The sequence below is a fragment of the Hydra vulgaris genome, chromosome 08 (assembly GCF_038396675.1).
Source record: "Hydra vulgaris chromosome 08, alternate assembly HydraT2T_AEP".
NCBI lineage: Eukaryota > Metazoa > Cnidaria > Hydrozoa > Anthoathecata > Hydridae > Hydra > Hydra vulgaris.
In genome coordinates this window covers 26,646,665-26,661,150 of record NC_088927.1, presented here as the reverse complement: position 1 = coordinate 26,661,150, position 14,486 = coordinate 26,646,665, and the positions used below count along the sequence as shown (strand labels likewise).

Sequence of the window (14,486 nt, the reverse complement as noted above, 5' to 3'; positions counted from 1 at the left end):
GTTTTTTTCCTTGAACATCTGTTCTTTGGAATTTGCTTCCTTCATCTTGCTTTCTTTTTATTTTAGTTTTCTTGCTATTTTTATTTTGAATAGTATGTTTTTTACTGTTCTGGCTTTACAATGGTACATAAAATAATTAACTCTCTCTCTCTCTCTCTATATATATATATATATATATATATATATATATATATATATGTAAATTATGTTAGTGTATTTTACAAATAGAGTGCTCAATGTTCTTAAAGAACAGAGCAATAATTAATTAGTTAGTAAAAAACACTTATCTAACTTTTATCTTCGACATGAAGTTTCACCATTGCTGGATCATCAGGAAGAGGACTCTTATATATATATATATATATATATATATATATATATATATATATATATATATATAAACCATTTTAAATTATACTACAAAGTTTTGACTAACAAAAAAATTCCTTATGGCCAGATATGATAACCACACTTGTGTTATATGGGTCAGCATAGATTTTATTGTATTTATATTATAGAGGTTATTGTATTTATATTTAAGCAGATTCCAGTCAGCTGTTTACATTTGCTTATTAACAAAGCATTTACAGATGGTTGTTAAATATAATTCAATTTTTTTTTTATTTCAACTATACAATACTATATGAACTCGTGCCAATTTGGGGCAATTTCTCTCTATATAATTATTTTATATTTTATTTATTTTCTATTTCAGGTGCAAATATAATGAAACATTGGAAAATATTTTTAAATATTTTAGATAAAATCTCATTTTCAGTGCAATTCAAATTTTTCAATTGCAAGTCTTACAGAGTGGAAGAAAAGTAAAAGACATTAATCACCTTGAAGCAAAAATAAAGTGTCTTATAGAAATTCCAGCAACAGTTTAAAGTCAAAAATTGTCTTTGGACAAAGAATCTACCCTCCTCTTCTAAACTGAATAGGGATCCAAGGATTCCAAATGCTGAAATAATAACCAATCTCACGCAGGTGCCAATAAATCATTAAATTCTTGGAAACTTCACTTTTCTGTTCAATAGCGAGAAACTGCAACTGGTTTGAATCAAAATTTTGATTACAGATATAGAATTTTTCCAAAGCAAAAGGAAAGATTGGTTATTCAATGGTCAACAAGCCCCTTTGGAATCAATCCACCCAAAAATTCTAACTATCTAACGAAAAAGAGTCTAACTATCAAAAGCTCAACCTTAAGCCTCTGTCCAATTGCAATCTTCACAAACAGAATCTTTGGATTCTGAAACCTCTTTTTCTTCACCTGAGTTGCCAACCTCTTTTACATCAACTTCTCCAAAATGCAAACTTAAATACCAAAGAGCAAGTACGAAAACAGCTGGTTTACTTGTACTAAAAAATAACATCTCTACACATAAAGCACATGATATTTTTGCTACAATTGCTGAACAGGGTCATAATGTGCCGGTTTTTAGCCAGGCTGGTGTCTGGAAACGAGTAGATGACAGAAAATGAAAACCAAAGTTTTTCAAAAACTTTAAAGCAAAAATCCCTATTCTCTTCAGATTGATGGTAAAATTTTGCAAGGGGAAGAGTATCAAGTAGTTCTGCTGAAAAATATAATAGCTGGAAATCAAACTTGATATTCTTAAATGTGAGAATGGGTCTGCAGCAGCCATTCATAAGGAACTGCAATGCTTGGTTAAATATTAGCATGATAATCTGTGACACGACTGCCGTAAATAATGGTCATTTGCACAGGATTTTAAAGCTCATACAGATGATGTCTTGAGCAATGGCTTTCAGAAACCACAATATATCGGCTGTCAGCACCATTTACTTGACCTCCTTCTGAAACATGAATTGAATTTGTCATGAATTTCATGTCATGAATTTTCTTATTCAAGAGCCAATGAGCAAAGCAGAACTCAACTACTCCTTCATTGATAAATTAAAAGAAAACTATGTCTCTCTTCAGGCTGATTTCCACCTCGTTTTGACAAATGATGTTAACACTAGCAAGAAACCTGGGTGGCGAGATGATTTCAAGTACTTATATGTCAATCATAGTGTCATTATAAAGCAACTTCACTTTGGCCCTGAATCACCTGGAAGAAAATCCCAAATTTACATCAGGCAAGATAAAACTCACGTGTGATATATGCTGCTATAGCATTCTTTCTGATACCAGAGTGGCCCAGCATCCTTGCTCCAGCATGGAGCTTTATCTGCTACAAATGCAAAACCTTGGTTCCATTTACAACACTACAATGAAACCTCCTTCATTGAACTCCTTTCCTCGCTCATCAATTAAAATGCAAGAATGCAATTAAGTGTTTAAAAATGCATTGGTCAATAGAGGAAATTAATTGACATTCTCAGGTCTAACCAAATTGCTAACGTGCTGTAAAACTAATGGAGGAACTTCATGCAAAATCAAAGGAAAAAATATTTTTTCAATATTTCTTGTATATTTTGTACAGATTACTAGCTGTTCTGTTTCTTATTTCTTAATAAAAATTGCTTAGTTATTATAATTACTCTTTTGAATAATGAAAAAAGTCCTTTTTTTGAAAAAATTTTTCACTTTTTACTCTTTCTGAAAAGGAAGGGGGACTTTTTTGAAAAAGCAAAAGTTCTATCTAAATAATTAACACAAAAAGTTTCTTCAATTGCAAGTGGTTTCATAAAAAAAATATTTTTGTTATTATCCTAGTGGCATCATTCGTTAATGTGTCCAAATGTAATCAAAACACCTTTTTGGTTATATTTTTTCATTGAGTTAACATTTTTAAATGAGATTTTGCATAAGCATAATTGTAGCATAATTATGCTACAATTATGAAAAGGAAAACAAAAATCCAAATTTGGGAGTAATTACTCAAAATTTTAATAAAAGAATGAAAATGATTGGCTCAAAAGTAATTGGACGAACTAAATATGTGGTTTAAAAAAAAAATTTCTCAACAAATAACAAAAGTGCTTAATCAACTCAAACAAATCATGCTGATTAGATGGTTTTCGAACACTAATTTTTCTCTCAATATTTTCACAAAGATGTTTGATTGGGTTCAGGTCCGGAGATTGTAACGGCCATTCCAAGATATGAACTTTCTTTTGAGCCAAAAATTCTATGACTAGCTTGGAGGTGTGTTTTAGTTTGTTGTTGTGTTGGAAAGTCTAACCACGCAACATTTTGTCTTTTGCATGTGGCAGCATTATGTCTTTCATTATTCCTTTATACATATTTTGGTCCATAATGCCTTGAACTCGATAGATTGGACCTACTCTATCACGGCTAAAACATGACCAAACCATTACTGAACCACCACCATGCTTTACTATAGGAACTCATTTCGAAGACCTATTGGACGTTGAACATATTTAATACCATCAGAACTAAACATATTAAACTTTGACTCATCATTCCATAGTATTTTCGACCGTTGGTTTGCTGTCCAATTTAGATGATCTTTAGCGAATTTTAACCATGCTCTACAATTTTTTGCAGAAACAAAAGGTTTTTTAACAGGACAACAGCCAAAAGATTGTTTTGTCTTAAGCAATCCTTTACTGTTGCATAAAAGCAAGAAATTTTATGTGACTGTGTAAATTCTCTATGAATTTCTTTAGCACTCTTGCCCGGATCTGCCTTTGACAATCTTACTACAACATTATCTTGGCAAAAAGTTGTTAATTTCTTGATTTTAAGCGTCCTGACTTTGTTAAAACTTGGAAGTGACTCCGTTGTTGAAAAACTTTTAATGTATAACCAACTGTTGATCGTGGAATGTTCATATCTATTGAAATTTGTTGCACAGTCTTACTGTTATAAGATGCTTGTACAATCAACTTTTTCACTGCCTCGCTTAAATATTTATTATGTCCCATTGCAAATTATTGATCATAGAATGTTTTTATAACAATCTGCCTTCAGAAAAAAAAGTTAAAATAGTCTAAGTTGTATTAATGATGTTAGAATTTAGTTTGTCCAATTACTTTTGAGCCAATCATTTTCATTCTTTTAGCAAAATTTTGAGTAATTACTATGTTTTGAAGTCAAGACTTTCTTCATATAAAACTATTTTTTTAAGTATCATTATCATTTCATCTAGATGTGAAACATTTAAAACATTTTTCTGTAGAGTCATTAGCATGCAAAATGTTTTTTTATTTAGATGATCAAGCACCAAGTGTTATGCTGATTTTAAAAGGTTGGTTTGAATACATGATTTTTTTTTTTAAATTGAAATCATAAAATAAACTGCATTATATTTGAATGTGTGTAGTAAATTGGGGTATAATTGAATATAAATAGTTAATTGAATAACAAATCAAACAATAGGTTCAGCAATATGGTTATTTTTGCATTTATTGCTAAAAAAAATGCATTTAGATATCTATAGGTGTAATTAAATTGGTGCAAGTTTGACTTCTGTAGAGTTTTAGCAATTGCAACATCAAAACTAAAAAACATAATCAATTTTTGATTATAAATACTCACTTTTTACTGTCATAGGAACATATGGCACATGTTTGTTACAGTGTTGCAAATTAAGAATAGTATCAGGTTGATATGTTCACCATTTCTTTGGTCTCAAATACTTTAATCATTAGTCATAGTTTAAAATTTTTATTTTATATTAATATAATATTTTTATTTAAAAATAACTTGATGCAAGTTACTTGCAAAATATAATGCATCTACAAAAAGTCTATATTTTAAGAAATAAAAATTTAATTCTACTGCAAAAATATTTTAAACTCTAACAACCCATATAAAAACATGAATAATTACTGGATTTCAAAATACTTGTTGTAGTTGTGATATACGTATATATTAAATAATGAAGTATATTTATTTTGTAATCTTTTTAGTTACGTTGTAGGCTATTTAGCATTTATGTAACATAATCAGTTTCATGCAGTAATTTTTAAAAACTATGCTGTAAACATATTTATTATATAATTATAAATATGTTTACAGCATAGTTTTTAAAAATTACTGCATAAAACTGAAGTTTTGGTGCTGAAATTTTAAGCATCTTAAAAGAAAACATTTTAAATAAAACATCAAAATAGAATAAACTTTTTGATTAAAACATTTTCTTATCATAGATTTTGTTGAAGTGACTTCTGAAGAGGTATTAAAAAAAGATAACTTGATTGCAACCTTGCCATTTTTGGAAAAGACATATTTAGTTTCTTTCAAAATAAAACCCACTATGTATTTATCAGAACACAAAAATGTTATTCATTTGACTACTGAAGGAGACACGGGTGAATTTGGATTTAGAACTCCTAGTGTATATTTTTATAATAACACAGGAAAGCTCTCTGTTTGGTCTGCAATCAGTAGAAATCCTAATAGAGAATTTATCACACTTGAAGCACTATCCTTGAATGAATGGTCCAGTATTAGAATATCTCAAGTTCGAATTAGTAGAATGTATTTGTTTAGAGTTTATGTAGATGGGAAGTTAAATATAAACATTGAAAACACAGATCCACATTCATTTAAAAATGTTAAAGTGTATAATGCTGATCCCTGGTATAATGTGCAACTTGGTAGTATTAAAGATCTAAGAATTTTTAATGGAAATGTTGGTAAGAAAAATATTACCTTTTACAAAAGTTGCGCTTGATTGTATATATACAATAGTTTATATATATAAAAGGGTGTATATACAAAAAATTTTATACTATAGTTTACAATAGTTTATCCGCAATAATAAATTTTGCAAATATAATTATATATTTGCGTAATTTTTTACATATACATGTGTATATGTTAAAATTATATTCGAAGTATAGCATTTTTTATTTTTTTTCATTTATCCACTTTTTTTTTTATATGATTGGCGAAAAACATTCACAGAACTTGTAGAAACATTCACAGAACATCGTAGTAACTTTTTTAAAAAGCATAAAGCATTTTTTATAATATTGATTGTGTTTAAAATGTTTTTAATAATGTAATATATATTTATATATATATATATATATATATATATATATATATATATATATATATATATATATATGTATATATATATATATATATACATATGTATATATATATATACATATATATATATATATATACATATATATATATATATATATATATATATGTATATATATATATATATATATATATATGTATATATATATATATATATATACATATATATATATATACATATATATATATATATATATATATATATATATATATATATATATATATATATATATATATATATATATATATATATATATATATATATATATACACACACAAATATAAATTCATATATGCATATATTTATTCATATATCCATAAGTTTAAACATATATGTATATATATACTACGGGTCAAAAAGTTTCTATTTTAAAAATGCTTAAATACAAAGAAAATACTGTTAATGATGTTTAAGATGACATAAACACTAAATAAAAATGTGATCAACACATTTGATATGATAAACAGTTACTACATTTTAAAAAACATGTGATCTGTATTCAGTTGTTACATTAGTATCTAATTATAGTATTTGTTAAATTTGTTAGTTTTTCTGGTAAATTGTTAATCCATATCAGTGGTGGACCCAGGTTTTTGTTTACCCTGTCAAAAATAAAAGTGCCACACGTCATGTTGTAAGTGACATAACTAATCCCCCTCTTCACATTCTTCACATTATAATAAAGTATGTTTTTAATGTATATTTTCAATTTTATAATGAAATAGACATTTTATGATGGGGTAGAAAAAAAATTTTGCAGTTATTATAAATTATTTTTTTAATTTTAATTTTTCTTATTCACTCCCAACAAGGTTGCAAGCAACCACTATTAAGTTGGGGTTTACTAGAAAAAGGAAAAAAAAAGAAAAAATAGAGTAAGAAAATGGTTGGCATAGACTTAAAAATTTGTAGATTGTAAAAGTGAGGAAAATAAGATGATGGGAGAGAGTTCAAGGCTTAAAGTGCGGGAAAAAAAACTAGACAAATAAAAGTTTTTAGAGCATTCAAGGGCAGATACTTTAAAAGAATGATACTTTGCAGAATGATGAGTAAGGTGAGAATAAGTTTTAGTTGATGGAAGTAGAGATGATAGCTCCTTTGAGCAGCGACCATAGTAGTATTTGTAGAAAAAAGAAAGAGATGTAAATTTGCAATAAGAAAAAGGCTCAAGCTTAGCAGATAGAGCGGGTCCAACTACGTTTACAATGCATTTTTGGACCTAGAACCATTTTTGTCTAGAAGAAAAAGAGCATCTTTAGAAGAACCAGCCCAAATATTACGACAGTATTCCATACAGGGACGAGGTAGGGATTGGAATCAGGAGTAAGAAAATGGGAAGTACAATAAAGAGAAGTAACTTTAGCAGATGCAAACTTACCAATTGATTGTATGTATGGTTTTCAGGAAAGGTCAGTAGTGAACAAAAATCCTAGAAGGTATAAAGAAGAGAACTCGGTGAGAGGGTTGCCATTAATTAATATAGGAATGGTGACAGTTTTGTAATAGTTGTTTGCAGTAAATAACTGAGTTTTTATGGAGTAAAAATTCACAAGCCACTGCAAGCTCCAATCTGTTACAGAAGTGAGTGAGATTCAAGATTGGCTGTCTGTTCTAAGTGATTGCACAGAGAAGACCTTTTGTCAAGACTGGAGTATAAAGTTAAATCATCAGCAAAAAGAGTGACTTTAGATATAAGGTTGTTAGGAAGATCATTAATGTAGGTAAGAAACAAAATAGGACCAAGGATAGGACCTGGAGATACCCCAGAAATTACTTGAAATGAAGAAGAGTGTTGGCCTTTGTGGTTGACTTTGATAAAGAGGTTAGTAAAGAACAATTTGATAATGTCAAAAACTTCTCTAGATACACCAAATTTAGCTAGCTTATGGAGACCAGCATGCTAAACTTTGTTGAAAGCTTTAGATATATCAAGAGCAAAAGCCCTAGCCTCTTCACATCCATTTAATCCATGATAGAATTTTTCAGTCACAGCAATTAGCATGTCAGCCATAGAGTGAGACGATCAAAAGCCATCTTGATTGTCTAACAAAAATTTTTTGACTCGAGATGGGATGTCAGAAATTTGTTGATTAAAGACTCAAAGACCATGCTAATAAGAGAAAGAAGACTGATCAAACGACAATTAGAGGGGTCAGAATTTTCTCCTGAGTTTTTGAAAATCAGAACTACAGATGCCATTTTCCAGCAGGCAGGAAAACAAGTCTCAGTCATGCACTTATTAAATAGTTTAGAGAGAATTAAAGAGAATTCTGGAGAGCAATTTTGTAAGACTATGATAGAAATGTTGTCTGAACCACAAGTCATAGAACAGTTAAATGGAGATATGATTTTAACAGCGGAAACTAGAGTGATTTGAATGTCTAACAATGGGTTTACCTGTTTAATTGGAATGCAAGGAAGAAAATGGCCATAAGATTCATGAGTCAAATTAGAAGAAAAGTTCTTAGCAAATAGTTCAAGTTTATCTTTGGGAGAGGTAGATCACAATAAGATCAGTCTCATGATAGAGAGGAGGAATGTTAGACCTACCCTTGTTAATGATGCTGTTGAAGATTTTTCAAAAGTCTCTAGAGCCTTATTTTTGAGATTTAGTAAACAGAGAATAATAGAGTTTAACATCAGACAGCACTTTTTTACATCAATTTCATGCAATTATAAATGGCCATTTGTTTTCAAAAGATTTATTCTTTTGAAAAAGTTGAAAAAAATGATTACAATTAAAGTAAACTTCCAATAACTCGAACCTTTGATATCTCAAAGTTTCAGTAACTCGAAGTATTTTAAAATCCCCATTGAACCCAATATTTCATAAAAACCATTTGATAACTCGAACTTTTGCAAACTCAAACTATTTTCTTGGTCCCTTGTTCAAGATATTGGGGGTTCATTGTACATATAGCAGCTGCACAATAAGATAAAAACCACTTATGCCGCTTGTAGTAGTAGACCACTTATGCCGCTTATGCTTTAACCCGTAATCCCCAAAGTTTGGCTTGAAACCAACAAGAAGGAATAAAAGCTTGCATTTTTGCCTGAATCAAGGAGGTAGAATTTTGCCTGAATCAATAGGAGGCACATTTATCAGAGGAGAGAGAAGTAATATCAGCCCAAGGACATAACAATGAAAATGACAAAAAAGAATTCCAGTTAGCTTTAGGGTTGTAATAAGTAATGCAATGATAGGTTGAGTTTGAAATAGAAGTATGAGATGAACGATTTATAGAGACTATTGTATGGTCAAAGCCATCTAAAAAAGAACAAGAAGAAACTGAATACAAGTTTTGGCGGAGGGGTAAAGAGAGGGTAGGTCAGTTTGATCAGAAATTAAATCTTAAAGAGTGCAGTCTTGGAAAGAAGGAGAATGATAAAGAACAAAGAGAAAGGTGATAGAGTGAAAAGATGCTAAGTGAAAGCACAAAAAATAATGGTCAAAGGATTCAAACTTGATTTCACGACAAGTAGGTGCCCAGCCGGCATTTGTTCTTAAAAGGACATCTTATAAACATTCAAAAGATGTTCTGAACATCTTTTGAATCTTCAAAAGAAGTCTTTTTAGGACCAAATGTTGGCTGGGTGAATGATGCGTATGTTCACAAGGATGTGATTATTGGAGTCTTTTCGAATCAAAGGAAAAAATCCATCAATACTGAGATCCAAAGAAAGACTTTCTGGAATTTAAATTATTCTCACTAAGAACATGCAAGTCTGATGAATTTTTAGAAGAGTTAAGATTTAACTGGTTGCTTCGCAGACTGCAAATATTTGTAAATGATATATTAAAACAGAAAGGGGGGTAGGGATGGTTTTTTATGTTTAACATTTTGGATTACTTTTGGTATGATTTAAGTTTAAAGAGAACTTGACTCATTCTTGGCTCACTCTGTGGTAGTTCTCAGAGAGGCTGATTCCATCAACAGCTGTAAACTATCAAAGTATTAACAGTGCTATGTTGTGCATGGATGATGTCCCTGTTAATGCTATTGGTGTGCAATCTCGGGGCCACATACGGAGCCCAAAGTTATGTCTTTGGGTTAATTATGACTTAAGGCTCATTGCTTAGGAGCCCGTGCTCTACCTATAGATAGAACATGGGCTCCTAAGCTATGAGCTATGCAGTTGTCTCAGTCCAATTAATTAACCCTAAGTCATAACTTTGAGCTCTATATGTGGACATCATCCATGTGCAACATGGCACTGTTAATACTCTGATATTTTACAGCTGTTGATGGAATCAGCCTCTCTGAGAACTACCACAAAGTTCGAGAAACCTTACTAGCAACTCGCCTCAAAAACATTAAACTTAGTTTTAGAGCTGTACCTTCATTAGAAGATAATATGAAGAGTTGCAAGACACCATTTCTAGCCTTCACTCAATCAAGATCCCCAAAGGCAGGGGTTTTTCAAGTCACAGTTTGTTTCTCCTACCCTTTGCTTTTTGAAGCAAAGGCTAGGAGAAAAAAATGTTATAAGGCAGCAGGGCAAGGACAGGTAGTACTAGACTACATAATACCAGTAGCAGGGTAATTGTAATGATCCCTAACCTGACCTGACCTGGAGTAGTTAATAGGAGTTACTTTCTGTAAACATTTCTTTAAAAGATTAAACAAGATATTTTAGAAATCCATTAGGAAAAATATTACATCTAACAAAATACTAGAGATTAAGGTGAGCATAGGTTTTATAGTTGGAGTCACTAGTTAGTTACTGAGCTCGCACTGTATCAGAGATTTAAATATAATACAAACGTATGTAAAGTAACTTACGGGTGAGTAAACACTGCGCCAGAGGTTCAGACAGAACACAAAACATACACATGTAAAAAAACTTGCAGGTGAACCAACACCACACCAGAGATTTAGACAGAATACAAGCAAACATAAATTAACTTACAGATAAATGAACACTGTGCCAATTTATGAAATAGGTTGGAAATGTTGCCAATTTATAAAAAAGTAGCCAATTTATTAAATAGGTTGCCAATTTTTAAAATAGGTTGGAAATGCTAGCTTAGTAAAAAAACTTTAACTTTAAATTATATTCAAGTTCATCCACAATTATGGATTAAAAGGATGTGTAGTATGTGTAGCATATATCAACAGTAAAACATGGATGCAATTTTGTGACAGTTTGGGGTTGCTCTGCTTGTTATCACAGCATTCCCCAGCAACATGCTTTTCCGTCTGGACAAAGAGTTATGGACAATCAGCTGCTTTTTTAGCATTAATGAATCAGTTAAGTTTTTAGACAATTACACTAAACAGAGATCAAAGTTGTTCAAAAATTATCTTTTAACAAAAGAAAGCAAAAAGATTAGCATACACGGATTGTCCCTCTCTGTCACTAAATTGCAATCCTATTGAGTTTTTGTGAAATGAAATAAACAGAAATGTCTAACAAATGCAACAAACCAATCAAGAACAACTCTAGAAATACTCACAACAGTGTTGGAGGTTTGTCACTTACATTAAAGAAATTAGTAGAAACAGTTCTGATTCTGGTTTTGTGCAGCAGTTTTAAAGTCTAAAAGTTACTTTGAAGCAGAGGTGGAAAGTAACGAATTACATTTACTCACGTTACTGTAATTGAATAGTTATTTTGTGAATTTCTACTTTTTAAGTATTTTTTTAATGTGTACTTTTACTTTTACTTAAGTATTTTTTTCTAATGTACTTCACTACATTTGCGTTACTGAGTAAAAAAATTTAATATGTATTGTTTCATTTCACAAATACTATGATTTAATTTTTTTTTAGTTGATAAAAAGTAGCACCAGTTTTATAACTTTGTTCCTTATAGTTTTCATTAATGTTTTAAATGAAGTTATGAAGACATCAAACATGTGCACCGCTGACATTTTGAATTTATAATTGTTCTCTAATTGTTCCTATTAGAATTTTAAAAGAAAATTGAAATCGAAGTTTTACAATGTTTACATTTAGTACATTAAACTGCGTACAAAATGTAAACATAGTAAAGTACAAGTATTATAAAAAACATGAAATTGAGAAGTTGTTATTTTCAATTAATTATATCATTAAAGTTATTTATGTAATTATGCCTTATTTTAGCAAGATGAGAGAAATAATATGCTTTAACTGATGAAATGAATATTATATATAATTTATATTAATAAACAATAGTTCTTAATATATATAGTTTTTTGTTTTTTTGAGTTTTGCTCCTTTTAATAAAGATGACACTTTTAAATTGTTTTTAAAAAATTGTTGAGCGCACTTATAATGACTTTTAACTGCTTCAGCTTGGTATCTTTTCACTTTTTATGACCATAGAAAAAATTTTCAATGTGAAAAAAAATTTTTTTAATCTTTAACCAAACATCAAAGAAGTAATGAGTAATGAAGTAATGAGTAAAGAAATAATGGAGTTGGACAAATCAGATACAAACCCAGCTGAATTGGAATTCCAACTAACTTCTTTTGAAGCAAACCCATGGTCATATTTAAGCGACCACTTTGACTTCAAGTGCAAAAAAGGCGACAGCTTTATCATGCAGTGTAAACTGTGTTTGCCCAAGTTGACTGAATTAGCAGCATATAAGAACTCTACCTCGAACCTCCACAAGCATGTTGAAGTAATTTAATATTAATTGTATACTTTCATAATTTTTTAGATTTCACGCGCACATTTTAAATTTAGCATGTTAAATGAATATGATATTGGTTAAAATGATGACAAATATTTTTTTACAGAAAAAACATTCATCAAAGATGAAGGCTTTCAGTGACTTTGTGACAATGAGGGAGCAAAACCTGAAACCACCAGAAATCCCAGCAAAGCAAGGGAAAATAAGTGACATGTTTGCTATGGGTGCAAACAAACGTTTGTCACAGGGAAAGGTTGACAAGCTCATGACCCAATTTATTTGTGATAGTCTTCACCCATTTTCTTTGGTTGAACAACCTGCTTTTAAAAAACTTTTACATGCACACTAAATCCGCATTGCAAAATTATATCCAGATCGTCCCTTTGGATCAGAACTGATAATGCTGCCATTCAGTTAAAGAAGACTTTGCTCTCAATCTTTAGTAATGTCAGGTATGTTGCAACAACTACTGATTGCTGGTCTGCACACCAGCAAAGTTTCATAGGGGTGACAGCTCATTGGACTGATAAGGAAACTTTGGAAAGGAGATCCACCGCATTTGCTTGCCAGAGATTGAGGGGGTCACACACCTATGATGTCCTGGCAGGCACTCTTGATGACATTTAATTGTAAATACAGAATATGGGAAAAAGTGGTGAGAACCATAGCAGACAGCGGCTCAAACTTTATTAAAGCATTTAGTGTGTTTGATGAAAAAAGCCAAAATTAGGAAGCAGAGTCAGAATCAGAACAAGATTCTTGTCAAGAGTCTGAATCGGAGTACCTTGATACATTTGACATCCTGAAAAGGACAGTGATCTTGAGTACCAGCTTCCTCCACAAACACGTCATCTGATTAAACTAAAAAAAATTTAAAAACAGATTAAAAAATTAAAAAACACATACATTTATAAATAATAGTATAGGGGAAAACGGGGCAAGATCCCGAATGGGTCAAGGTGGCTTTTCATATAACAACTCAACAAAAAAAACATAAAAATGGGTGAAAACGAAACTGCTTTAAAACCCAAATTGTTTTTTAAAATATTATTAACACAATTTTATACACATAAGTTCACATTTTGCAATAAAAAAAATACCTCGGTTTTGGTTTCAGGTTTAACTTTTTTAGGATCATTTTTTTGCAACACATGTTTATTTTGTGTTACTTTAGTTAAAGTAATTGGTAGTTTTAAAATTTTATAAAATTGGAGCTATAAATTGCATAATAAGTCATCTTGACCTCGCGACTAAATGTCATGTGACCAAATGACATATTTATGAACTTTTTATTTTAATTTTTATTTCAAGTTTTTCTAATTGCAAAGTGTAAATTGATGCAGGCAATGAATAATTAAGATAACATAAAGATAACATAAAGATAACATACTGACAAAGTATTATTGCTTCATGACTGATAGTTTTGCAATAACTCAGGCCTTTTAAAATGTTTGCCATCTTGTCCCGTTTTCCTCTATTCGATAATTATATTATTTATGATAATGATAATAGAAGATTCAAAGATATTTCAGAAATTTATAAAAGTTCAATAAAAAATACAAAAAACTTACAGCATGCTTATTTACAATGCCTTGTGCATTATCAGTTAATAGCGTCCAAGTTGACTCTTCCAATATTATACAGAGTATAATACTATTTTGATGATTTTCTAAATTCTGTCATTGTTGCGCACTCTGTTTAGAATGTTTATTGGGGGCATGGTAAAATAGCTTCAAAACTCTAAATTTCCTTATTGCTTTAATATTAGGTAATTTTAAATTTTTATTAATTCTAAATTTTTATTATTTTTAAAAATAATAAGTTTGATAAAATGATTTATTTTAAATATAAAATTAGGATTT

General features: G+C 30.1%; 1 protein-coding gene across 1 annotated transcript in view; it reads left to right on the top strand.

The window, feature by feature from the left end:
* LOC136083183 (uncharacterized) overlaps positions 1-14,486 on the top strand; it is a 53,396-nt gene that overhangs the window by 33,041 nt on the left and 5,869 nt on the right. Inside the window, exons 16-17 of the mRNA XM_065802587.1 lie at positions 4,152-4,187; positions 5,092-5,580. Coding sequence (XP_065658659.1) covers positions 4,152-4,187; positions 5,092-5,580 — 525 coding nt within the window. The remainder of the gene's footprint in view (positions 1-4,151; positions 4,188-5,091; positions 5,581-14,486) is intronic.